This window comes from Musa acuminata, chromosome BXJ3-7, assembly GCF_036884655.1.
Source record: "Musa acuminata AAA Group cultivar baxijiao chromosome BXJ3-7, Cavendish_Baxijiao_AAA, whole genome shotgun sequence".
Taxonomy (NCBI): Eukaryota; Viridiplantae; Streptophyta; class Magnoliopsida; order Zingiberales; family Musaceae; genus Musa; species Musa acuminata.
In genome coordinates, this window is record NC_088355.1 from 41,002,111 (window position 1) to 41,028,016 (window position 25,906).

Sequence of the window (25,906 nt, forward strand, 5' to 3'; positions counted from 1 at the left end):
ATGGAAAAAAAAAAAAAAAACTTGCAGCTACAATAAAAATATAAAACTATATATTTTCTTTTCCTAATGATGTCATTTATTTGATTAGAAGTTGAAGAGCCAAATCTACTATTCTTCGGAGAAATATTATAATAATCCATAAGTTATCTTCATGATAATTGGGTTGATTTATAGGGGTAAATGGATATAAAATTTTCAAACAAACTTAAAACATCTTAAATCAATGATTCGCTCAAGTTAATAATTTAATATTTTAATAAAAATTCAACACATTTATTTTCGTATTTGAATCTGATGACCCCTATGTAAGATCGATGGCCTCAAATGGACGATCGACATGCTCTCTTATTAACGACAACTGAAAAATCTCTAAGACTAATCGTATCCAAAATCCGAACCGTTTATCACCTACCAAAATCTTATTTCAGATAAATCCATCCCGACACATATTGAACAGCCAAGATTAGTCTCCATAAACCATATCCAGACCTGCGGGCCGTCCGATCTCCAAATCGGGTCCATCCTACGGTGGAGATGAGGTTTAACGTCGCCAAGCACGAACTGCGACGCACACGTCTTATTTAAACGTCACCGAATCCCCGAGATCACGACGCCTATGAATTTTAGCCGTCGGATCAGTTAACGAGTTGTAAACCGTCAGATGTGATCATTTTTCTCTTTTAATAAATTAGTATTCTTTTATCTTTTCGGAAGATTTCTTTCTTAGTTTTAGATGCATAGTTTTGAGACAGGTCTCTTCTTTGTCCCCAGCAAGCAAAGGTCACCGAAGAAAAAGACACGACCAATATACGAAACTAAAGATGCAACGCTTAGAAAGAAGCATTGCAACTGCAAGCACTCAAGATGTTAGAAGCTGTAGGCCAAATGGCATTACAGCTCACCTGTCATAGTTAATGATATTTGTTGTTATTATTCACATAACAACAAATAGCAGAACAATGGGTGCTACCAAATACATAGAATTGGAAAGACTCATCTTTGTTCGATCCCATAATAAAAATTCTTAGAATTAATAATCTCAAGCTGCACCTGATCTCAAGAGACTCTTGAATTTCTCATTTGTAGCGACTAACGCGGCCGCAATTCCAGGTTCATTAGCAGAATGACCGGCATCTGGAATTACCTGTTTTGGCGAAAAGAAAACAAACAAAAAGAGAGACAATAGCATCTTTAGTCCATGCTTATTCAAGACCAAGGGGTGTAAGCATTACTGTATCATCATCAAATAATGGAGTTAAAAAAAGAGGCCATTAACAGTACAAACTAGTTATAAAGATGCCAGAGGGATTTGATCTGAAATTTCAGCTTTTGCTAAAACTTATGTCAAATTTATGCAGTGCACATATGAAAGAGCTAGTTTATGTCCAATTTATGCCGAGTTTCAAACCTAAACAAGGCATGGCGTCGAACGTCACTGTGCTTGCAGCAGAGCAGCATGAGTTGAATTACCCAAACAGAGAGGGAGGGGTACATAAGCATGAGTAGGAAAGAGGTGTTTTTCCATAAAAGTGCTTTTGAAGCCAAAGCAATGAGGAACTTATTGAAAGGCATGAGGAATAACTAATCAGACAATTATGGGACACAAAACGACCATTTTAATAGGAGTTGGTGCAGATAGATGGACAATGAACTTGTGATCAAGAGCCACTACGTTCTCGAAAGTTAAAAGGTTGCCCAAGAATTCTGTATACGATAGAAGTTGGTAAAGGTACAACAGCATTCAACTTAGAAATGTTACCATGTACGCAATCAAACTCCCAACCGAAACTTCAACAGGATTTCCTCGACCATGAATCTATATTCTCTACCATCTCACAGAGTTGAGTTATCGCTTGTAAGCCACAGATCTAGACATCTTTCAATTAATTCTGTTGTCGCAGCTAACATGCAAATGCTATAGCCTTATATCTTGTAGAAAATGATATCATAAAAAGACACCAGAAGAATCATAAGCTTGCCGATGAACAAGGATATTCTTAACATTTACTGAAAAGACTAGACATAACACAGAAAAAAATGCTTAAACAACTCAAAAAAGTCAATGAATATAAAAAAACTGATATAATTAAAATACTCTACATCCTCAAACCTGAAGCCATCTCATTCTTGTCATAAATTTATATTGTAAAATTGGAGGGAAAAAGAATATCATCAATAAGAATATTGAAAAAGAGTTTTGTCTGACCTTGAATTCTGCTTCAGGCCATGCTTTATGAAGATCCCAAGCTGACATCATTGGGCAGCAAACATCATACCTTCCCTGTACAAAGTTATTGACATATTAAACTTGTCTCAATGTAGCAAAGCACTAAATCTCCTGGCAAAATAAAGCTATAGCAATCTTATGAATTTTATCGGCTAGTACATGAAGGAATATAATTTCAGAACATGGCCTACTTGTATTGGCTGGCATATTCACCAATTTATAGGAGTTTCACTATAAACCCAATAAATAGCAAAACATATGCCCCTATGAAGTTTTATTCAGTTTAAATAAACAAAACTGCCCAAGGTTTAGCTTATGTTAACTTGAGGCCCAGATTTTAAATTAAATCCACCATTCAGATTAGATTTCTTCCTTCCATGTAGCCTGACGACGGTGCTCTACTGCTCAAACCCTTGCTGCCGGAGGATAGTAGACCACAGCATCGAGATAAAAGCATTCTGGATACTACATACTTTATCCTAGTTCTCATCTCACTTATTTTCTTTTTGGTTACTCAAATGCCACTAGCGCATGCAATTACAAAGGTCATCCAGATTGGTAATGAACTATCCTTGTATGTTGGTAAAATATGAGAAGAAAGAGATAGAGAGAGATATATTAGAAAATCCAATGCCATGAGATTGCAGGTGAGTACCAAACACACCATGCATTCAACACCAAAGCACCTATGACAAGAAAAAGTAACACAAAAATAATGCAAGTTGATACTGACAAAAAAATAATGAGCGAGTTTTAGGAAACTCATATATGTGCTTCATTACATTTTACTTTAAAGGAAGTAATACTTTTGAAGTACAAAGATTAGAACACTGAAACTGAAATTTCTACTTTAAAAAGTGTGAGATAGTAAACTGACACTGCCTAACAAGTACATAGCCATTTGTAAATCCAAAAGTATTCAAACATAGAGGTTAATTAACAAGATAAATTTGCAACTACCAATGAGGACCGACTTTTCTTTTCAAGGCAAATGAGCAATAACTTCTTTAAACTCATAAATTGATTAACACAATCTAACAATAGTGTATGCGGCAAAAAGAGGTTAGTGTGCTTCCTCATTTTAGCTGGTTAAAGAGGCAGCAACATACCTGTACAATGACTGTCTTTATATGCCGGATCTTATCCACGTTATCTAATAATTGTGAACTAGAGGGCAAAAATCCCTTGTTTACAAAGTAGTGGTTCTCAATTCGTGCAAATGCCTGCAGAAAACAGAAAAAAAGAAAAATATATCCCCTCATGTCAAACTGACAAAAGTGTTGGTACTAAAAGAACTATGATGGAAACTTGTGCAAACTAAATAATACATGTTGAAAACCAATGCTCAATCAAACACTACACAGATACAAAATTTTCAGTGTGGCTCAAAACTTGGCGTATGACCTATCTGTTATTACATTATACAAAGATCATCAGCAAGCAAGAAACTGCATCAGCACAATAATTCATTGGACCAAGAATAGGGCAAAGAATATTAAAAAAAAACTAATTTATTGTTTGCTTAGCAGATATCTGCTAGAGAAAAAAAAGGAGAAAAATTTAGGTGTTTACAAGCACATCATGGTGGCTTGGCTTCACTATGATTGGATTTCTCTGACATGATAAAATAAATAAAAGGCTTTCCCGTGGAATACTTTAATTGTTGATCAATTCAATTAAAAGGTCATTCTGTGCACTATTACATAGATCTTAAACCTTTCTGATAAATTGGCAATCAAGCTATGAATAGATTGTATGAACCTCAACAGACCACAATATTTGGTCAAAGTACCAAGACTGAACCAAATGATATGGGTTTAGCTCCCACCTTTGTAATATGGTTACCCATTTTGGAACTAAATTTCCAATGATTTAGAAGTTTAGATTGATTTATGCCAGAAGAAACATGCTGGTACATAATACTATATTAGACATGATAACCATGTAGTAGTGATTATTTTAAGTGTAGTAAGAAATAAAGACATGACTTGCCAATGAAAAATTATCGTCTTCGCCTCTTTTGATATGCTCTTCATTTTGCATAAGATGAGCAGTCATCAATTCCCATGTAGTCCAAATTTTGGCAGCGCTATTCTGAAAAGAAATACATCAACCGGTCCATGTGACAAGCATATAATACGCATAACCAACAGTTACAGAGTCAAGCACATCACCTCTTCCCATCTGAATAGAGATTATAGCAAATATGCAGGATCAAAAGCACAGAATCATTTATTTACAACTATGTGGCTCAAATTGCAAATAGAATTAAGATGCTCAAGAGACATCAAAGAAATTTCAAGATAGAAGTATCTAGAAATGTCTTATAAAGGATCAATTTATTTATTGAGATCTAAAAGGCCAACTGGAAGATCATGAGTATCAAAAACCTGTATACATTCACTGAATCATCAAGTTTTCCAGAAAAAGATTTAATCATTTGCTGTCAGAAAAATTTTGTTGGTCAAAAAACAGATATATTTATGTTGTGCTTTGTGCAGATTAACAGGAAGATGCTAAATCAGGTCCTGCAACAACAACAAAGCCGTAAATCAGGTACTGCACCTCCCCGTTTTAAACTCATAAGTTGTAACCGCTGGTATCAGTCAACTACAGCTTATTTCACATAAAATGCAAGGTTATCTACTAGTTCACCGCTCAATTTTCAGTTAGTTGTAAGATCAGAATAGCAAAAGTCAAGTGTCAGCTCTAGCATATATCGTCTGTGGCTCCTGCCCACTGCCAAGCCCTCGGAATAGTGTAGTCCATGTTTCCAGCCTACTACTAACTAGTTGTCTTGATCATCATAATTTAATTAGATGAACCATTTCAGTTTTACAAATATTAAAATATTAAGTATTTTTATTTTATAATGTCTTTTGATTTGAAAGTAAGATTTGAATGTAGACTTTTTACCTAAGGTTGCAACTTGAGTAACTTGAATCAGAGGCTAGAGACAGTTGAACTATAGCCTGACCAGTTTAGATGAGGTTGAAAAACTCTAGCAGAAACCTAGTTGGTATGTATGTCTGATACAAATTGCACACCTGTGTTCTCCGTCAATTGGTTCACAAAAGGATCATAATGTAAAATATATACCTATATCATATATGCAAATATGCTTCAAAAATTTCATTGATAACCATGTCAAATTAAATAGTTTTGTGACTTTTATTCTAAGTTAATGTGCATAAATTTTATTAGTTTCATGTATTCAATAATCACAAGATACATGAGCAGGCATAAGCAACCCCCTGATATTAAAAATAGGCTCATACACTTGTCTGCAATTATTAAAGTACAACCCAAAAAAGAACAATTATCTGCCACAAATCATGGGCACGCAAGAAGTCATAAAAACAACAGTAACGGATCGAATGAGCAGATAGTGGTGCTGAAAGCTACTAAAAAAAAAAAAAACTCTACCTGTACATCAATGTCATCAGAGTTCAGCCTCTTGTTATAAGCAACAATGAAATTGTCCCTTTCATTTTCTGGGATGAAATCCCTAAATGGCTCCCATGCTGAAAATCCAGATGCACAATATCAGCATGATTTCATGCAATGTAGTTATATATGCTTGTAGATCAACAATTATGAAGCTTCAGGTTCCTGTTAATGATGCTAACTAGACAAAAGCTATTTCTGCAATAAAATTGTATTCTTAGTGAAGAATGCAGAAGGCTTGAAGCAATTCCCAGATGTTTCCATCGTAATAAGTGATAAAGTGATGCACCATGGAAGCCCAAGTTCAAACATAAAACCACAATGTTACACTTCGATAGCAGGTATGTAACTCTCTTGGGCTTTAATTAGCGTTGAATCACTGGAAAATTACTGATACATCTCTCCTACAATTGAATTTGTAGGTATAGAGGAGGACTTGCAAGATATAGATTGGATCAGTTTCTCATCTAATCTGACTTCACCTGGCTGGATGTGAATAATAGACACAAGCTTTGAAATTCAGTGAGTTCAGTTTGTTGACATTCTCGGTTTAAAATCCAGCTTCAACCAAAACAGTGTCCATATAGCAATTGGGCTAGAACCTTGTAACCACTGGGCTGGCCTTTGTTATGCAACAAATAATCTTCAACCCATACAGCAAGATAAGGCAAGCAATGCACACGGTGAAAATGAGCAAATGTCAAGCCAGAATTTATCAGGGGCCAAAGAATTTTTTGTCAGGCATATCCAGATTGCACAGCATCAGGCTCAAGCTAGATCATTTCAAGTGAGTTAACTCCACATTGACTGACAAATGCCAATGTGATTGTGCTTTTCAGCTCATTACTTGGCACACAAATATGAAAGTCAAGAAATAGTCTAAAGTTAAGTTATTTGTCCTAAGGAAGGCCTACTTTCAAAGACATTTGTCAGAGAGGTGCAAACACAGGCATCAAAGATTTCTATGGTAGTAAATTTCATGAGATGCAAAAAAAACTGTAGGTAACATTTTGCCATATCAAACATCTGAATAGTCGAACTATCTGATCAGGTAAGCATCTCATTCGACAAAAATTCCTAGATATTTATCAAAGATAACCAAAGATCGAAAGAGGGTTATTGCATATGAGTAACAGCCCTACATCCATAAAAACAACTTAAGTGTCATAGGGTGTTATAGTAGAAAACAAGGGAGATGTTACACTATCAATATAGTAGCAAGAAGTTCAATCCCTTAGAATCATTATCAGCAATTTATTCTTTTTGGTTCAGAAGAGATCGCAAAGTCAGGGGGCATGTTAATTGAAAATTTTAATATAAGGTATAATCAAAGAAAACAGTTGGAAAAATAAAGCAAAAGATTAGCAACAACAGTGTCATGAACTCACGATATTAAAAATTAAAATACAATTAATTCAAATTTTCCAGTGAAATAAATATTTCTGATAGCTCAGGAGTAGTCAAACAATAATATACATATATATATAAAGTGAATCATCATACCATCTGGGAATATGGCAGCTGCACCACCTTCATAAAACCAATCAAGCTCCTTCTTCCTTAGTAAAAAGATGCCTCTAAGAATGATACCGGTAACCTTAGCCACCAAAGACAGAATGTCAGCATGTGTAAGCAAAGAACTCTTCCAAGACAACAATTATTCAATAATCCACCTTGTCAGGATGAGATTGACTGTATGCAAGGGCCAATGTGCTTCCCCATGACCCACCAAAAACCTGAACTCAGATCAAAAAGAAAGGTTGAAGTGTTATACCACAATAACGAAAAAGAAAACTCAACTAAAAACTTCACCTGCCATTCTGGTATCTCTAGATGTTCCCTTAGTTTCTCAATGTCATCAACCAAATCCCATGTTGTGTTCTCCTCTAAGCAGGCATGAGGTGTACTTTTGCCTGCACCTCGCTGAAAAGTAATGTAGTTTAAGAATAAATGAACTTCTGAAAATGTATAGATAAAAGATGCCAAAACTATTAGATGAGAAATTACACCTGGTCAAACAAAATGATCCTATAAAATTCTGGGTCAAAGAAACATCTATTGCTGGCTGATGTACCAGCACCTGGTCCCCCATGAAGAAATACGACAGGCTGTGAAAAATTACGAAAATGGTTAAGAATATTAAAAAGATATCATGGGTTTACAGGAGTAGCTTTGTTCTTTGAACTTCATATAATTTCTACTAATAGCTGTGAAGTCAATAAATCTGAAATAAATCCACTCTTGCCTAAAGATATGTGTAGCAAAAAGAAAAATCGCACATCAAAATAAGAGTCACCTAGAGTTCACCATAAGCACATGTTCCAAAAGCATTCTCTTTGAACATCGAAAGGGGAAACAGCAAATCTCTCATAATACATATAAATGACTACTTGTCTAGCATGATTATCAAATTTACATGATGATAATGCTAAGTGCTATTGACTGAATTTCATTCATTAAAAAAGGTGGCACAGTGCATGGGTCATGACTGCATTTCACTTATTACATATGAAAAATAATTGCAGAGATAGGAACTTACATGCCCATTTGGATTTCCTGACTGCTCCCAGTACAATGTATGAATATCTGAGACCTTCAAGAACCCTGAACTATATGGTTCTATATGAGGGTAAAGATTACTATTATACTCCTGTGATTCTTTCAGAGATTCCATATATGAATATTGTTGAAGAGTAGAAGAAGAATTATTTTCAGCACAACTAAGCGACCTGTAAGTTCCTGCATTCCATCATCAATGTTCCATAGATCATGAGAAGAAGGCAGTTTGATGATTACTTATATAATGGCCGGCGGCCGCTTATTCATATAATGAGTTTGAACATTTGGAAACAAATAATTGGATGCACAATTTGTATACCACCAAGTTTTATACTTTAGCTACTTCACATATCAATATTCATGACATGCAATTAAAAAAGTCAAGAACAGTTAAGTACAACAAAATGGATATGCAAAATGTTGATCACTTAACACTACAGAAGTTGAGAACTAGTAGTTCATTGATGCCTCATTCAGTAAGATAAAATCGTTGCTTCCGTTTAAACAACTGAGGGTGAAAACCGAACAGGAAACAGAAGAAATTCTGCATAAGAATAAATTACTTCTGCTCTCATTGGTTTTTTTCTTTTGTTTCCACGTTTTTTTATTCAAGTTCGCAACTGTTAACTTATTGAACTGAAAAGACTACACAAGATCATGGCAACGATATGTGAAGAAAACTCCATTAAAGAATACAGTAACACATAATTTCCACTTTATTATCCAAAAATAAAAAAAGAGATCAAATCGTTAATAACGTCATCTTCCACTTCATCTCCAAAATGAACACATAATCATCATTGTTGAAAATACTTTTCATGACAAGAGATAATAAAACGCAACCCTAGTTCTCCTAAGAATTTCCACTTTGTTGTCCCTCAAATTCAAGTGCGCTACTGCCAGGTGAACCATCTTTGTTCTTCCGAGAAGCATCCTCAGATAATACATCTGACAACTACTTCACTCGATCCCTTTATGTCGTCGCACAACCCAACATCGCACGAGAATAACACAAAACCCACCCTAGACTAAGGAATCTAGCGTTAGACGACGCGATCGAGAGGGTACCTGCTAGATCGGGCAAGTATAGATCTCCGAAAGAAGAACAAAGGGGACGGCGTACCTGGTGGCCGGTGGTTACCGCGAAGGGGAAGGTGGAGACGAGGAGGGAGGGGAGGAACGAAGGAACGTGAGTTGGTGGCGAGGAATTTAGTGATGGAACCGGAGAATGGAATTGGAAGGGTCGTAAACATCAAGCCCGGACTGACGATAGGATTTTGTTAGACGAGGAATCTGCTGCCAGCCAGGCTTTTGGGTTGGAGTAAACGGAAACCAATAACGCGCACAAGTCTCTCTCTATCCTCTACGGGGCGAATTCTCGGAAAAGGTTGCTCCATTGTCTTTTATTTTTGGATAAATATCTCACATTTCAAAAATTTTATAGCAGCCTTACTTTTTTTTTTACTTAATACTCGAAAAATCGTGACTTAGACAGTAAGGCACCTATTTTTAATATTTTTAATAATATTTTATCCATAAGATTCAATTATAATATTTTTTTTATAATATTAAAAAATATTATAATATATTATTATATATATAAATCTTATAAATATATTATGTTTATAATATGAACATAGTGATAAGGTATATTTTGGATTCAGACTATGTTACGATTGATGTCATGTCACGTTATAATCAAGTCAGCAAGAGGAGCACCCTCACGTGTCGAGCCGAATGGTACGTCCAGGGATGGTGGCTGCACAAAGGTACTATCTCACCTCTCGAGAATTAGTCGTCACATCAAACCCGATCGACTATCGTACAATAGTACAAAAACCCATGACCAACATCTGCCCTAGGGAGAGGCATAAACAAATCAACCCACCACTGATTTGCTCGTCAAAGATGTCAAAGTCGACAATCACCCAAGGCCATCCTTGCAGGAAAGTTATCACCTTCGAGTCACGAGCATTCCGACCTTGGAATCGTCAATCGGCATCCCGACGACGAGCCGCTAACCGAAATTCATTATATATATAAATTTCTCAATCCCAACGGCGAGCCGCTAACCCGGAAGATAGATATCGATCCAATAAAAAATAACATGAATTGTCTATATTAATTTCTCAATATAAATCATATGTCTATATATATATATATATATAATGTGCGCCAGTCTTATCGTTTCTCCAACGACAAGGCCCAGTTCGATCCGTGCCATAAGATGCGCCCGCAATTCCACTATCTTGTCGTCCCTGGTTGACGTGCCTTCTTCAACCATCGGGCTCGAGTTTTACGCCGCCACGCGTCGTTCCCTCGGCGCGGAAGTGTGGTCATTCGACCTACCAGCGTCGCGTCGGAACCGCCCCCTCTGGCTCCCCGCTGTATATAAATTCACGGGCGCCGCTCGCGGAGTTGCGTGACGCGCGGAGTAGGCGCACAGTAACGCTGCGAAGGAATGGGGGACGCTAACATGCGCGCGGAGCTTGTCTCCCCGGGCCGGAGATTAGGTACACTCGCAAGGCACCTGGGCGTCGACTACTCGCCTGCTTCATCCTCTCTCATGGCGTCCCACAACGCTAGCGAGATCGTCACCCCCTCGCCGACCGCCGGATCCTACGACGGATCGGTCTTCGCCAACGTCGTCCAGGCGCCGGAGGACCCGATCCTTGGGGTATTTCGCTCTTTCCCTCTTGTATATTGGTGATCGGAAGGAATTGATTGGTTCGTGATTCTATTTGGGATCGGACGCTTTCGGATCGGTTTGTTTTGGTTTTAGATGTTGTAATCGACATTTCATTGTTTGTAGGTTTCGTATCGGTTGATGTAACGATATAGTTATGCTTCTCTTCCGTTTGACTTCTTTGTTGATGAATTTTGGAGACTTTGGTGGTTTTCAGATGATTTTTGGTTAACCGATCATCATGTAGTTTTCGGTATTTAATTTGGGAGTGGATGAATAGGTGACAGTTGCATACAACAAGGATCCGAGTCCCGTAAAGGTGAATCTGGGAGTTGGGGCCTATCGAACCGAGGTACAATTGATGGAACTGTTTGATCTGTTCTTCTCGTTGCCTTGTTGATCGGTATTGTCTTAAATTAGTGTTTCTGCTGTATCAGGATGGAAAGCCCCTTGTACTTAATGTGGTGAGGCGAGCAGAGCAACTGCTAGTGAATGATCCGTATGATTACTTAAACTTAATATCGTGCTTAACTGTTAGATTGTAAATCTGCTGAAAATATAATATGTATAGGACATGTGTGTGTCAGATAGGAGTAGCCGCATACATCTAGAATTTGCATGGTTGTAGCAAGGGAATAATTCTGCTAGATTGAAGAGCCTCTCCAACTGTTTTCAAGATCCTGCCTTGCCTGGCACACAACCTGGGCCTAGCTTCCCTTCAGCTTTTTCCTGGTTGGTGCTTTTATAATTGTTTTGTCATTAAACCGACTTCTCTTACTGCTGAGATGGTAAGTTCTTTTCACTGGCTTAACAATGATTGTTATAAATCGTTGTTCTGGTCTACTACGTTTATGATTAATTTCATTGCGGTTTTAGTATGTACCATTTTTATAAATCCACCTAGGTGATTTTCTAAATCGACCTTTGCCTGTTGTTCTAAGGTTCATTGGTCTTCCATAGCATGTCTACTCGGCATTTCTTTTAATGCACTTGTCATCTTGTCCCAGAAATAAGAAACTAGATGTTTCGGAACTGCAAGTTGTTTGCATATTCTTTTACTTTTCTACTTGATACTCGCTACATGCTTCAGAATTACTAGATGTGCTGCATCTTTATATGACTTTTCTACTTGCTACTCTTCAGATCTCGTGTGAAGGAGTACCTCCCTATTACTGGATTGGCAGATTTCAACAAACTGAGTGCTAAACTAATCTTTGGAGCTGACAGGTGTATATCTCTTATCAATTTTTTAATTATCACTGTAACAATATTGTGACGATTATGTTCTATTGTTTAGATCTTTATTTATTCTGCTTTCTGGTTGATGATGTGGGTGATTTGCATATCAGATCACCATCCTGATAATATAAAAGCATCTTTATTTCTTGAAGGAAGCTCCACATGATTGTTGTTTTATCACTTCTACAAAGTGCTAAACCTTTAGGGACAATACATAAAGCACTTTTAGTGCTTTCAGATGATATTTTGTTCTGTGGAAATAACGGCAGGGGAAAAGGTGCACTCCTAAGGTATCAAGAGCAATATTCTTGCAGAAATATTGGAGCTGCTCTCCCTGCTGGTAGCCATGATTTGATGATTTGAAAATCTAGCCTTTCAGATACAAATAGCTACTCTAAGAAACATGGATAGCGACATCGATAAGGATAGAACTTGGAATTTTCTCATCTGTACAACAAAAATTTTGAAATAAATGATTATGACGAAAAGAAAGTTAATATACTATGTACCTTTCAGTTTTCTTAGGATATCAAATATGTAATTTTAAAATTTAAGAAGTTATCAAGTATGTGATAGAGAAGAACTTGTTATTTTACAAGATAATGGATAGAACTTAAGATGAAGTCATCAGTTAAGTCTATTGAGCATAAACTGAATCTCAACACCAGATACAGTAGCTTCTAAATATAATTGATTATTTGCCTTTATAATCATCAAAAACTTCAGTATCTATCAATGAGATACCTCTGAATTTTTCCATTTATATTAACTATAAATATAATTGAATATGTACTTAATATTATTAAGTCCATATTCTGTTAGTTATCACTCAGAAGTTGAATATTCGAAAGAGGCATCCAATATGTGTAGTTATGCATTTTGAAGCAGCCATTTTCTGTAGCTTCGTAATATTTATGTCAGTGACGAAGTTGCTTGCCTTAGTGTTATGTTTGCTACCATGTATGCCATTGCTAACATGTCAGTTCATCATGGTTTGAGACACATTGTGATGAAGTCACTTTTGATTAAAAATATATACATAAAGTGTGATTGGTTGAACATGACCAAAGTGCATCTAGTATTAGCAGAGAATTGTACTTGAACCATTTATATCAGTAGTATTTTGTAGTTGTCCATGCATATTTCCACGTGATAAAGGTTGTGATGATTGAACTATGAGGGCAATTATGGAGATACAACATCGACAAAAACTTAAAACTGTGTGGTTATCATCATGTTGGTTATTGAAATAGTCAATAATCTATATGTTAGCAAAATTAAGATGGTTCCAATGTTCCATTGTGGATAACCCCCAGAACTGTTAAAGTTTCACTTTTTTTGCTAATGCCTATATATTATTCTTTCTTTTTGACAGTCCTGCCATTCAGGAAAATAGGGTGGCCACTGTCCAATGTTTGTCTGGTACTGGCTCGCTGAGGGTTGGAGGCGAGTTTCTGGCAAGGCATCACCATGAAGTATGGTGTCATATCTTAGTTCATGTTTTATATGTTATGGTAATCTAAGCGACTAGTTTTGAGTTTTAAGTCGTTGCTTGTTCCCCAGCATACAATTTACATTCCACAGCTGACATGGGGAAACCATCCAAAAGTTTTTACATTAGCTGGCCTATCTGTCAAGACTTACCGCTATTATGATCCGACAACAAGAGGACTGAACTTTCAAGGTGGGGATCATATCACTTCTGCCATATGCCAAATTCAATTATACTTTTAATTGCTTAATATTTTTTACTTGTTTAGGTCTTATTGTTAATATTGACCATGTAGTTCTTAACTATTCTTTTCTGTTGCTTGGGAAAAATTTTTGTGGTGCAGGTTTGCTAGAAGATCTAAATATGGCTCCCTGTGGAGCAATCGTGCTTCTTCATGCATGTGCACATAATCCTACTGGTGTGGATCCAACTCTTGATCAGTGGGAGCAGATTCGATTGCTGATTAGATCAAAGGGCTTGCTACCTTTCTTTGACAGTGCTTACCAGGTAACATTTGCTTTGCTGCAACTTAAAATTTATCACATAGAATGTATGCTTCTTGTCATGCTTCCTTTCCAAGGCAATCTAAACCAGTTATGCATGAAAAATGACCATTATATGTATTGATCCACATAGTTAGACATGAATTATTTTATAAATTCTTGTAGTTAATCATTTTGCTTCAGTGTGCTTGTGTGTGTTCTCCTACATCTGAATGTATTATGTACCTTTTAAGAGCAAATGTTCTAGGGATTTGCAAGTGGAAACCTAGAGGCTGATGCACAATCAATTAGGATGTTTGTTGCTGATGGTGGTGAATGCCTCACTGCTCAAAGCTATGCCAAGAACATGGGCCTCTATGGGGAGCGTGTCGGTGCACTAAGCATTGTAAGAGACTTCTATTATCTTGAGAATTTCTTCTATCCTTGTTAGCTAATCTTTTGAGTAAGTTACCCTGTAGTCTTGGCAATCTTATGTGATGAAACAATTTTCTTCTTAGTCAATGAGATCAAGACTCTCATACACAGAATCAAGTTCTTAATTAATTGCAAATCAGGCCCAATATTGTCATTGAAAATCTATGTTACAAGTGTTGTAAATACTATACAAATATGTTTTTGTGACCATAGTGAACGATTCGCAGGTGCTAAGAATTAAATCATCTTCATCCAAAAAGTAATGTTTCAGGTTTATTATGATCATTCAAGATACATTAAAATTTGAGTAAGCCTACATATGACATGATTTTGAATGCTCGCTTCTGACAATGGATTGCACAACATACAAGGTCCATAAGTCCAAAAAATGTTATTAATGACAATAGTAAATTGTTTAATATATAGAGTTCACCTGTTTATATTTTTGACTGGTCATAGATTGTTTTTGTTACTGAAAATTGCCATTATAGCTAAATATCTAGAGCCTCATTAAGCTCAATTGATGAGTAGCTTAAATCTATTTTAGTCATAGTCAGCTACTGATATGTGCCATCAATGCTATTCACTTATTTAAGTACTTAATAGTTTTCGGTTTTTGTCCTCTCCTAATTTTGTTCCCTTGAGTGTCACTTCAACCTTGTAGGTCTGCAAGAGTGCGGATGTGGCAGTTAGGGTGGAAAGTCAGCTGAAGCTTGTGATTAGGCCTATGTACTCTAATCCTCCTATTCATGGTGCTTCTATTGTGGCTACTATTCTAAAAGACAGGTATTGCATTATGCTTAGTATGTTAATAATGTTGGCCCGTAAAATTAGGATGCAGTTATTACAGAACTTGATCTGTTGCATTATGCTATGTTTTTCATGTTTCAAAACATGTTCCTTCCTCTTTTTCTATTTTCTCATTGGGCATACTTGCTAACTGGTATTTCAACTTAATCTGCTTAGAGAAATGTACCACGAATGGACTATTGAGTTGAAAGCTATGGCTGATCGAATAATCAGGATGCGCCAACAGCTCTTTGATGCTTTACGTACTAGAGGTATGTGAATTTGCCAATGTTGGTCTCAGATTAATCTTTTTTTTCTCTGTTTAATCATGTATCATTTTACCTACTTATGATATACAGTAACAGATCACTAACCTGAGGTCTCTCACCACCAGCTATTACAGAGCTCATATAGTTTCATTTAGCTATCAGAACTCGCATACACTGATAGTATGTAGTCTTTGGTTGCCGCCAACTACTTGGTGGCTCTGCATGTGCTATATTTACTAAATTTAACTGTATGAGGTTATAATGACAACATTTATGGTATTTTTGTTAGGAAAATGATATTTATGATTTTTAGCTGCTCAAATGGTAAATGTAGATTATATTAGCCAAGGAATTAAGAGGCTTCTTCTATGGTCATGCAGGGACGCCTGGTGACTGGAGTCACATCATCAAACAAATTGGAATGTTTACTTTCACAGGGCTTAATAGAGAGCAAGTGACCTTCATGACCAAAGAGTATCATATTTACATGACTTCTGATGGGTAATCTTCTTTAGTCTTTCTCTTGCCTCAAATTCCACTTACCTAGTTCAAGTTGTCTAAATACGAATATGTGTATATCTGTCAATAGTGGTTCTGAGAAGCAAATGCTTGTTGCAGGAGGATCAGCATGGCTGGTTTGAGCTCCAAAACTGTCCCTCATCTTGCTGATGCCATTCATGCAGCAGTTGCTCGCATCAAGTGACAAATGGAGACCCTGGTATAGATTTTGCCTTCTTCAAGCATCTTTTGCATGTATCCATCTGTTAGGGTTGGCCAATTTTGTCATCTTCCGTTCCTAATTCCGTAATAAATGTGCAATAAGACGTGGAAACAATATCTCCAGATTTATGCTTGCTGTTTCTGGCAGCAATAGTTTTATGAGTTCTGCCTGTAAGACTAATGGAATTTTATGGAGCGTGGATGTTTGTGATGCTTCAGATTGCTACAAGTACTCTGATCTACTATCAGTTCAACCAGTTGTAAATTGATTACATGTTGGTTATCTGTGAGCTGCATTAGACCATGGTCCATCATATCAGAATCAGTTCCTAATGGAGATTGTTGTGTTATCTTAATCTTGTATAAGTCCTCTCTGATCACAATTCATTTAACCTTATATTCTCCCCGTCCTCTTAATCAATCTTAAGATTGTAGTCAACTGATCTAGTTGTGCTCTTTATTCAGTGCAGACAAAAGAAAAACATGGTCAATATATACTTGGTCCAGTTAGTGAATATATACTTTTGCCTCTTGGAAGTATTGGGTCTCCAAACTCTTAAAAGTTATACTTGATCCTTAAATTTTTAAAAAATATATTCAAATTCTTTATAACCTATTTTATTTTTAACATCGTCAAATTATCATTTCACCCGTTGAGGCATCGGTACATATGGGCTATTCACTTTCAATGTCCCCTTCGTCGCCTCGAACTCTGTCGTGATCTTCGACGTTATAATCCCTGTTGCCACCACGTGCATGCAGTGCACCACCATCGTGCCCACTACCTCGTCGTGATTTTATGATAGTGGGATGTGTAGCTCCTACTCGGCTTGAATTATGTCATGATCTCCGACATTGTAATCCTTGTTGTCACCAGGTGCATGTAGTGCACTACCGTCGTGCCCCCTATCTCATCGCGATTTTATGATGGTGGGATGTGTAGCTCCTAGTCAGCCTGGACAAAGGTCGGCAAACCAAATCAAATTCTCTGGATACATTCCTCAAAAAATTCGATTTGTGTTGATTCTTCCTCTTACTAACAAAGAGATCTTCGTGGAATTATCACATAGTATAATTTTGCAAAGAAATACCTCACTTTTTTTTCAAGAGTAAATTATAGTAATTTCAGAACCTAATATAATTTTCAAAAGTTTAGAAACCCGAATACTAGGCAAATACATAAAATAATATATAATCAACTTTGAATATATATAAAATCCTTTTAGAACTTATCACTATATAAGTCAATACATATAAATAAGAGGCAAAAAAAAAAGAGGAAAACATCACATAAACTATATATATATATATATATATATATATATATATATAAGAGGCCAATAAAATAAAACATCACATAATTCCTGATTTAATGGAATGGTGAAACTATGCTGAGGCTCCTTTAAAGATCAAGAACTGGAGAGTCTCCAAATGAAAGTAGATGAAGGTCCCTAGCGAGTGTGTAAAGAAGCAGCCGAAGCTGGAACCGACGACGCACTGCCAACCGGGCCCATATACCACGTCAAATTCCTGAGACCACGAGAACAGAGATGAACAAGACAGAAGAGGGAGCACGAGAACGGAGATCCAAGGTGGAGGCGATGGTATGGTACCTTCTTGATGTGGCCGGCTATGTTCCTGCAATCCAAGGCGTCGAAGAGGTCGAGGGCTTCGGAGGCCGACGACATCGCCTGCATCTGCATCTCCAATGGCATGTCCGTTTCTTGGATCGTTGCCTTCCCTTCCAACATGCTGACCGTGAAGCGTTTAGAGCCTGTGCTTAGGACACCCCAAAACTGGCACGAACTCGACCTTCTCTCACAGAATTAGCGAACAGTGATGTGCCAAACAATGAATGCTACCAGACACCTTTCGGATAAAGGGAGTGAGGCAGAGATTAATGGCCGTGCACACACATATCTATGTATAGGATGCACTTTACGTGGAAGAAACAAATATCAAACGGAGTCTCTTTCTGCCATGTTGGAGATATTTTTCTCCTCGTTTTGTTGCCTTGCTGAAGCCAAGTTAGAAACGGCACACCCACAAAGCTCTTTAGATGGACGGACGAATGAAGAGAGTCTGAGAAGGGTTAGTGTGGATATGGCTAAGACTGGGGAGCAAACAAAGACGATGGCTTGATGTATCATTTGCAATTCTTTTTGCATTTTACTTTCCCTTCTGTGAGACAGACACTAATATGTGAAACCCCACAGGAAATAATCTTATGGTATGAGCAGGCAAATATTGCTGACCAAAAAAGGTTTCTGAAACTGAAATAAGAAACTGAGTACTCACAAGAAGATACTTCCATTCAATTTCGGATTAGTCACATCTACAAGGAAAAAAATAGGTTACATGAGCTACAAGCAACTTAAACTTGTTATGCACTGATCTTACTAGAGGAAAAAGAAATTAAGATGAAGATGGCCAGCTTGTTTTGACTTCTCTACCGCATCTGGTGCAGGAATACAGCAGCAAAACATTACCGAAAGGACGCTTACGATCGCCCCCCTTGATCCTAAATAACTTAGGATACACAGATATCGACAGGCAGCATAGAATATAATAACGCTCCAAATAACATAGCAGCTCCACCGTTCTAGCTCTCACCAATCTGGCATTCTTGCTCGCCAGCATAAAACCCATTTAGTGCTTTGATCGCTTCTAACCAGAGTTCGTGGTACTACGTCCCAGGCATTTGCAAGAAACCGAGATTAGAGTGCCGCCTCGCATGTTCTGGAATCAGCTTGCCAATGAGCTCCGGTGATGCACCTGCTAACTGCAAAAATATTTCCAGGATTAAACCATCTGCAGAAAGAACAAAATTTTTACACAACATTTTTCAATGTGAAGTCTCGGCCTTTACTGAGTTTGCTTAGTTAAGTATGATTGTAGAAAGAAGGAACCAGATGGTCATGGAGGGTCGTCACTCCAGCAATTCCATGGACACAAGTTTTATCCTACCCTACTCTTTCCACACATCGTCTTAACCAATTCCCTTGTCAATGTCAGCATCATCCTTATTGACTAAAAGGGACATCCAGACAGACCCTGGAATGCATGGTTCACCAGAGTCCCAAGATGAGATATCACATTAAACACAACCGATAACCACTTACAATTTACAGCATCCATTGATGTAGCCTACTCATCTGCCCAACCGATTCTGATAGTAAAATCATTTCTGTCCTTATTGTCTAGATGGGCATGCAGACAAAGCCCTATAACACAAGGGTGTACAAAAAAATCCTAAGAGGAGAGATTCAGCTGAACTCATAGCCACTTGCAAGTTATGGTATCGGCTGACAAGGTGGCGATAAACAAACCTGGTGATACACCATAGGCCCATATGAAGTTTTCTTTCAACAATTTCACAACTGTTCAATCGGAATGTAAGCAATTAAGTTTTAAGAAACAATTCCCAGTTTCATTATTGATGAAATTCCAAGATAAGAGAGAATACTGATGGGTAGAAAAATTCAGTAGGTAGACTGGAGGCTTAACTTAAACTAGCGAAAACCCGCTGAGGGGTGTGGAAAAGATAGCCTTCAAGAGGCTTACTATAGCTTGTCCTTGTGTTTGAAGCCAAACAGAAACTTTGTCAAAGAAAAAGTAGTGACTATCAAATATTAACTTACAACTGATGCGGCTACCAAAGAAAAGTAGGAACTATAGAAGTGTCCAGGGAGAGAAATGTGTGTGGCAGACGGAGCTTATAGAAGCTGGTTTGCTTACTTCTTGTTTGAAGTTAAAAAGAGCAGGCAGAGGACGCCCATCTGGTAACCGTGCATTTGAATCCCGTAGCTCATCAAAAAAGGGGTGAGCACATGCTTCCAGCTGCAATAGAATACGTCAAGTTATATAAGGATTATTGATAGCAATATCAGATCTTATATTGTAACTTGACAAATGTACATAAAAGATTCAAGGATCTTATAAACCTACAGCATTTCACTATGTTTTACTGAGGCCAGATATTATATAAATTAAATTCATAAAATATTGCATAAATATTGCTGTATATGAAAGTTGCTATGCTGCCAGTCACATCAGTCCTAAAAATATATTTGGGGGGAATCTTACTGCAGTGCAGCGAAAACTTGGAGAGTATTGAAGAAGGCGTGATGTAAGATCAATTGCTTCTGGAGGCATCCGCTTATGGAATATCTGAAAAGTTACAAGTTACTGTAAAACTCCAATGAAAAAGGCTAATACTATGCATATTGTATTCACTACATATATCTAAATATGCAACCGAAGCAGTGGAATAGTATCTTGATAAATAAGCAACCAAAGAAGGCTATTTGTGGATGGAGCTTGAAGCACATTACTACATAAGACCATCACTGGGGTGGACCCCACATGCACCATTCCAAAGTGATTCTGAATTATATTTTCAAACCCAGAGAATGGAAGACTGTATCATCCTAGTTTAGTGGCACATCAGATGTGGGAGAACAATTGTGTTGGTTTATAAAGCTAAAGTGAATATACTATCATTAACTTCAGTAGTAGAAGTCCAAAGAATCAAATTTAGCATCATCCCTTGATTTGAAAAGCTTCAGTACTGAGACCATCAGAAGATTACGAATGCAGATAACATCAGCTAATCACAGATGTCACAAATCAACAACACAACCGAACCATAATGGTTCAACTTAGGGTGTCATCTGTTTATATGCATATTAGCCGTGAAAGAATCAAGCTTTATCATTGCAGCTTGCTGACACTCTTTTGCAATCATACATTATGAAATTCAAAAGGACAACTTGTACAAAAACCAAAGACAACATGAAAAAAGCTACTGTAACTAATCTTGTGCCATGGGTGAAAAAGTGGATGCAACTAACCTTGTGCCATGGATGAGCTTTTATCTGTGGAAATCTGAAATCTGTATAGTTAGGATTCATGCACCGAATTTCCTCACGTGTTGGAGTTCCAAGAACCTGCATATGGAAAGAAATTTCGTACAATGTTATGACTCCTTCAACCAATATTTACCAGCAGGGCAGCCACATAATACCTTGATTATCTGAACAAGCTGATCAACAGCACTGTCTCCAGGAAACAATGGCTGAAAAATATGTAAAAGTTGGATACGGTAGGTGAGAGTTCAAGAAACGCTTCTTAAAGGTTATTAAAGCACAAATACATGCAGGTGAGACAAAAGAGTACCTGACCGAGGAGTAACTCAGCAAGAACACAACCTGCTGACCATATATCAATGGATGTTGTATATTCTGTTGAGCCAAAAATAAGCTCTGGAGCACGATAATAGCGAGAGCAGATGTAAGAAATGTTCGGTTCACCCTTGACCTGATAGGGCAAATCCATTAGAAGAACAGAAGAGAAACATTAAATTCAAATGAAAACGAATAATGAAAAAGATCGAAATATTTTGCAGTAGCCTTCATGGAAAGAAAGCTACAGTCAGAGATCTTATATGCAGGAGATCCTACAAAATTCAAAGATATTTATGAAACAAAAACACATAATTTGACTAGGAAAAAATAATAATTTAATTATATCTGGTAACCCACTAGCTGTTCCCTTAATTCTTTATTCTCTCTTTTATCTATTTTTTCCCCCCCTTTTTCTGGTCTTTGTGGATCAATTCAAACTACAGTTGAGGAAACAAGCACTTTTTCTAGGAGGGTGATGACTATCAGAAAGTGTCATTAATTGAAACTAAAGACCTGATGAGCCATGACAAAACAAGCACTTTTTCTAAGAGGACAAATTGACTACCAGAAAGTGTCATTAATTTGCAGTAAAAATCTGATGAGCCATGGCAAAGCAAGCACTTTTCTAAGTGTACAGTGCCAACCAGAAAATGTTAAGACTCCGGCAGGCAGATGCCTAGTTTAACTTCACAAGGCTAGTCTACAGTGCCATGCATGGGAAAACATGGTAGCCAATCCTTTAATCATTACTTTGAGAAAGCAAATATGCTGTGTTTCCTGTTATAGGGTAAGCTAGTCTTAAAATCTCATCAGAACATGATTCAGCCATCACAATGCCTCACATCTGCTAAAAGTCTAAATATGACGATTACTTCTTTACTCTTTAATCTCCACATTACTGAAAACAAGTAGCAAAAGGAAGAGTGCCCCAAATTTACATAGAAAATCAGATAAATTAAACAGAATCTAAAGGATGTTTCTTCTCAATAATCTTAAATAAAAAAACAATGCACTTTTCTTTTGTGATGCAACCTCCCTCTCAGCAATTTTTTAGTTAATGCATGTTCTTTGAGAATTCTGTAAATGATCAATCCATTTAAGAGCACCAAAATAGGCACAACAAAGAAAACCAGTCCATGTTTCGTTCCAGGTGAAACATACCAAAACTTTTGCGCTTCCAAAATCACATAACTTGACTTGATGGGTAAGAGGATCTACCTGCAGAAGCTCTACTAATTGTAAAAGTCAAAGACTTTACTTGATCAAACTTGACAAAATATATAAACTTTTAAGGCCATGGGAACTCACCAAAACATTTTGTGGTTTAACATCTCTATGGCAAACACCAGGAACTGTATGCATATAAGCCAACCCTCTAAATATCTGAACAAATATCCAATTTAGTACTCTCATTCATGTGTCTGCAAAGAGTATCCACGGGCGACAAGATAAATATACCTGATATGTGTAAAGCTTCACGTAGATTAGCGGCATCCTTTGATTCACACTGCTGAAATGCCTTAGAACACGAAATAGTGTTTCCGGCACATATTCCATGACCAAGTTGAGAAAAAGCTCATCTCTGCTCGTGGTGAAGAAACAATGCTTTAGAGAGATCACATTCGGATGATCCATTGAGCGCATCAGCTGTAGCTCACGGTTTTTGTATCTCTGATCCTGCAACACCTTTTTTATAGCCACAGTCTCTCCTGTTTCCAAACATTTTGCCTGCCAAAGACAATCATGTTTGAAGCCAAGGCACTAAATGGTGCGACGGGTTTATGCAAGTCCCAGACAAAAAGTTAGCAAAAGACCTGAAAAACAATCCCAAATGAGCCAGCACCCACAACACGCTCAGCCATGTAACTAATGGTCTGCAGCACAAGCAAAACAACTCACATTACCGAGATACGATAGCAACCAATTTGCATCTCTATATAAAGCAGTTTAGTGGCTCCTAACCTGTTTGGGTTCACCATTCTTGCCTCCAATGGTGGTGGAAATGATATGACCAGTGACCCCATCACTTCCTTCCATAACAGATGCTTGCTGTGGTACGAAGATAAAAAGGAGATCAATTTAGACTAATATTTCTATCTAAGCAAAAAAATATTAAAGCACCAAGCAATAAGGTGAACTATCAGAACAGCTGAAAACAAGCATGGTCACCAAAAAGTGAACTCGATTATAAGGCACTAAACATGTAGAAGAATACAGAGCTTCCAAGGAACACTGGTGATATAAAGTTGGAGACCGAGGCAAGAACTCCACAGAACATCAAATAAGACAAGATCCCAGAAGTCCTCAAGATTGTTCGATAAAATGTGGCCACCCTTCTCCAGAAAATAGGAAATAGTTTGAAAAGTGAGCAAGTGATGTTGAAAAAACAGAATAAAAAATTGCTTAAGACCTTTTTCTGTTTTAGCCACAATTCTTGGATGCATTGAAGACGATGAAAGGAATTGCTACCTAATTACGATTAGAGCAAACGACAAGCCCAAACGGACAAGATTATAGTAGAAACCGGGTGTGTCACCGCATGAGAATAACACACACAAACTAGTACAGCAGAATAACAAATACATCAGATAGTTAAATCCATCGTTATCTTCTCTAGATTTAGAGAGAAAAAGGACGAGTTCGTACAAGAATAGATCAGAGGGGGGGGAAAGAACAAGCACACATCAGATCCACCCGCCAAACTCAAAAAAATCTACAACAAGAACAGATTTTCCTGGCTCACTATGGGTAGGCACCTATCGACACGCTCCGAAATCACAAGGGTCCAGCTCGAATCACCTCAAAGAAGCAACCTTTTTTCTTCACATTAGAAAACCGAGGAGGCAGGGAATTCGATCAAGGAAGACGAGACAAAGGAGAAGAAAAGGCTACCTTGCCTTCGGCCATCTCCGAGACGCGGGTAGGGGCGGCGGGTACAAGGGCGTCGTGCTCCAGCAGCTGCGGATGATGAGATCCCGGCGGCAGCGAGGCCGTTCGATGTGGTGGAAGAAGAAGAAGAAGAAGAAGAAGAAGAAGAAAGCGTTGCGGCGAAGACCGCACTCCCTTCAGATCGTCGTCGGCTCCATAGTTTTCCGGTGGAGGCCACTCGAGACCGTCCAATGTAATAAATGCGATGAATAAAAAACAATTCTTAAGAAAACGTTTCCAAAGGAAGTCTTTTCCTCCCTCTCCTCAGCGAACCGCGTTGTTTAACGTAACGGCCTTTCATAACCGTTACAATATTCGGACATCATGTACCGGCCGTTATTTTACGGTTTCGAACCGGGCCTATTTTAGATCCGCAACTGATGACGCCGGTTTCCTAAAATCAGAAACAAGAACCGAAATCATTCCGGTTCGGGCGGTTCCAATTAGACTGTCTTTTTTTTAATTATTTTTTAAAATAAAAATATTTTTAAAATATAAATAATTTAAAACTATAAAATTATTGATTCAAACTAATCAAATTCAATTTACAAAACGTCGAGATCGATCGGTTCAATTCGGATTTGATTCATGAACTGTGATCATGACTACTATTAGGGAGCTCTAGCGTTCGTTGTCTAAATACCGTAAAATATGTCGAATTATGATCATAATATTAAGCTTACGTTGAAACTAACTAAGATAATGTTTTTGAATGGAAAGACATAATTTTTATTCATTATAATTCTATAAATTTAAATTATCTTTGTTGATTTTGTTAATATCTCTTTATAGCTCTAAATGATGACAAGGCTGACAAAAAAAAATTAATTTTATTAAATTGAATAAGTTAAAAATAAGACAAAAGATTAGACTGAATTTGATTTTTTTAACTAAATTTATGAATCATAAATAATTTTTATTATCATGATTCAAGCTGATAGAAAATTAATAGGTATCATAATCTACGATCCGAGTCTAACGGACTAATGGACCTATAACTTCGTTTGGTCATAACCACCTATCAAAATACTTAAGTTGAAATTAAAAATAATACACTAATCAGATCCTTATAAATCAATATTAATCTTATCCATTCTCGAGATGAGACTAATAGAGTTATGTTACGATCAAACAAATAAATTTAAATACATAAACTCATATCAATAAATAATGTATTGATTTAGTCTTATAAATCAATCAACTCAAGTCATTTCACACTTATCATTTCAAATAGTTAAAGCTAACAGTCACAGCTTCCGATTAGTAGCATATGAAAGGAGGAGGATTGAGGAGTACATGGAAACCAGTGCAAATTGAGGTATATATCATCAAGTGGCAAATGATTGAGCAGAATGCTAGAGATTATTAATGGCTTTTCCACAACAGGGTGGGGCAAGAGTTGCATCTCCCTGCTGTCCGAGCTTGCTGTGGCCCGCATGACAACACA

General features: G+C 37.2%; 4 protein-coding genes across 5 annotated transcripts; 1 reads left to right on the forward strand and 3 right to left on the reverse strand.

Annotated features, from left to right (window-relative positions):
- Positions 1-808: 808 nt before the first annotated feature.
- Positions 809-9,614, reverse strand: LOC135585476 (proline iminopeptidase-like). 2 transcript variants are annotated; one of them, XM_065157993.1, is made up of 11 exons: positions 9,357-9,614; positions 8,214-8,413; positions 7,684-7,782; positions 7,487-7,597; positions 7,348-7,410; positions 7,178-7,271; positions 5,654-5,751; positions 4,220-4,321; positions 3,337-3,450; positions 2,207-2,281; positions 809-1,144 (listed from the first exon to the last, which is right to left on the reverse strand). In XM_065157993.1, the coding sequence occupies exons 1-11, from the start codon at positions 9,484-9,486 to the stop codon at positions 1,040-1,042; spliced, it is 1,191 nt and encodes a 396-aa protein (XP_065014065.1). In that variant the 5' UTR covers positions 9,487-9,614; the 3' UTR covers positions 809-1,039. The 2 variants fall into 2 exon arrangements, with proteins under 2 accessions (XP_065014065.1, XP_065014066.1); XM_065157994.1 differs by having other exon boundaries at positions 9,302-9,433.
- A 912-nt stretch (positions 9,615-10,526) lies between these two features.
- On the forward strand, positions 10,527-16,563 carry LOC135642115 (aspartate aminotransferase, cytoplasmic-like). The gene is made up of 12 exons (XM_065157983.1): positions 10,527-10,910; positions 11,200-11,271; positions 11,357-11,418; positions 12,063-12,146; positions 13,534-13,633; positions 13,722-13,842; positions 13,994-14,157; positions 14,401-14,538; positions 15,232-15,353; positions 15,534-15,628; positions 16,006-16,126; positions 16,244-16,563. Exons 1-12 carry the CDS (start codon positions 10,695-10,697, stop codon positions 16,326-16,328), a joined length of 1,380 nt encoding a protein of 459 aa, XP_065014055.1. The 5' UTR covers positions 10,527-10,694; the 3' UTR covers positions 16,329-16,563.
- Positions 16,564-17,342: 779 nt separating this feature from the next.
- On the reverse strand, positions 17,343-18,244 carry LOC135642069 (uncharacterized). Its single transcript, XM_065157857.1, has 2 exons — positions 17,959-18,244; positions 17,343-17,875 (listed from the first exon to the last, which is right to left on the reverse strand). Exons 1-2 carry the CDS (start codon positions 18,094-18,096, stop codon positions 17,732-17,734), a joined length of 282 nt encoding a protein of 93 aa, XP_065013929.1. The 5' UTR covers positions 18,097-18,244; the 3' UTR covers positions 17,343-17,731.
- A 388-nt stretch (positions 18,245-18,632) lies between these two features.
- On the reverse strand, positions 18,633-24,661 carry LOC135585480 (shaggy-related protein kinase iota-like). Its single transcript, XM_065157856.1, has 12 exons — positions 24,424-24,661; positions 23,494-23,580; positions 23,346-23,405; positions 22,990-23,259; positions 22,840-22,914; positions 22,693-22,749; positions 21,524-21,664; positions 21,372-21,422; positions 21,199-21,294; positions 20,432-20,515; positions 20,084-20,185; positions 18,633-19,127 (listed from the first exon to the last, which is right to left on the reverse strand). The coding sequence occupies exons 1-12, from the start codon at positions 24,436-24,438 to the stop codon at positions 19,032-19,034; spliced, it is 1,134 nt and encodes a 377-aa protein (XP_065013928.1). The 5' UTR covers positions 24,439-24,661; the 3' UTR covers positions 18,633-19,031.
- Positions 24,662-25,906: the final 1,245 nt, after the last annotated feature.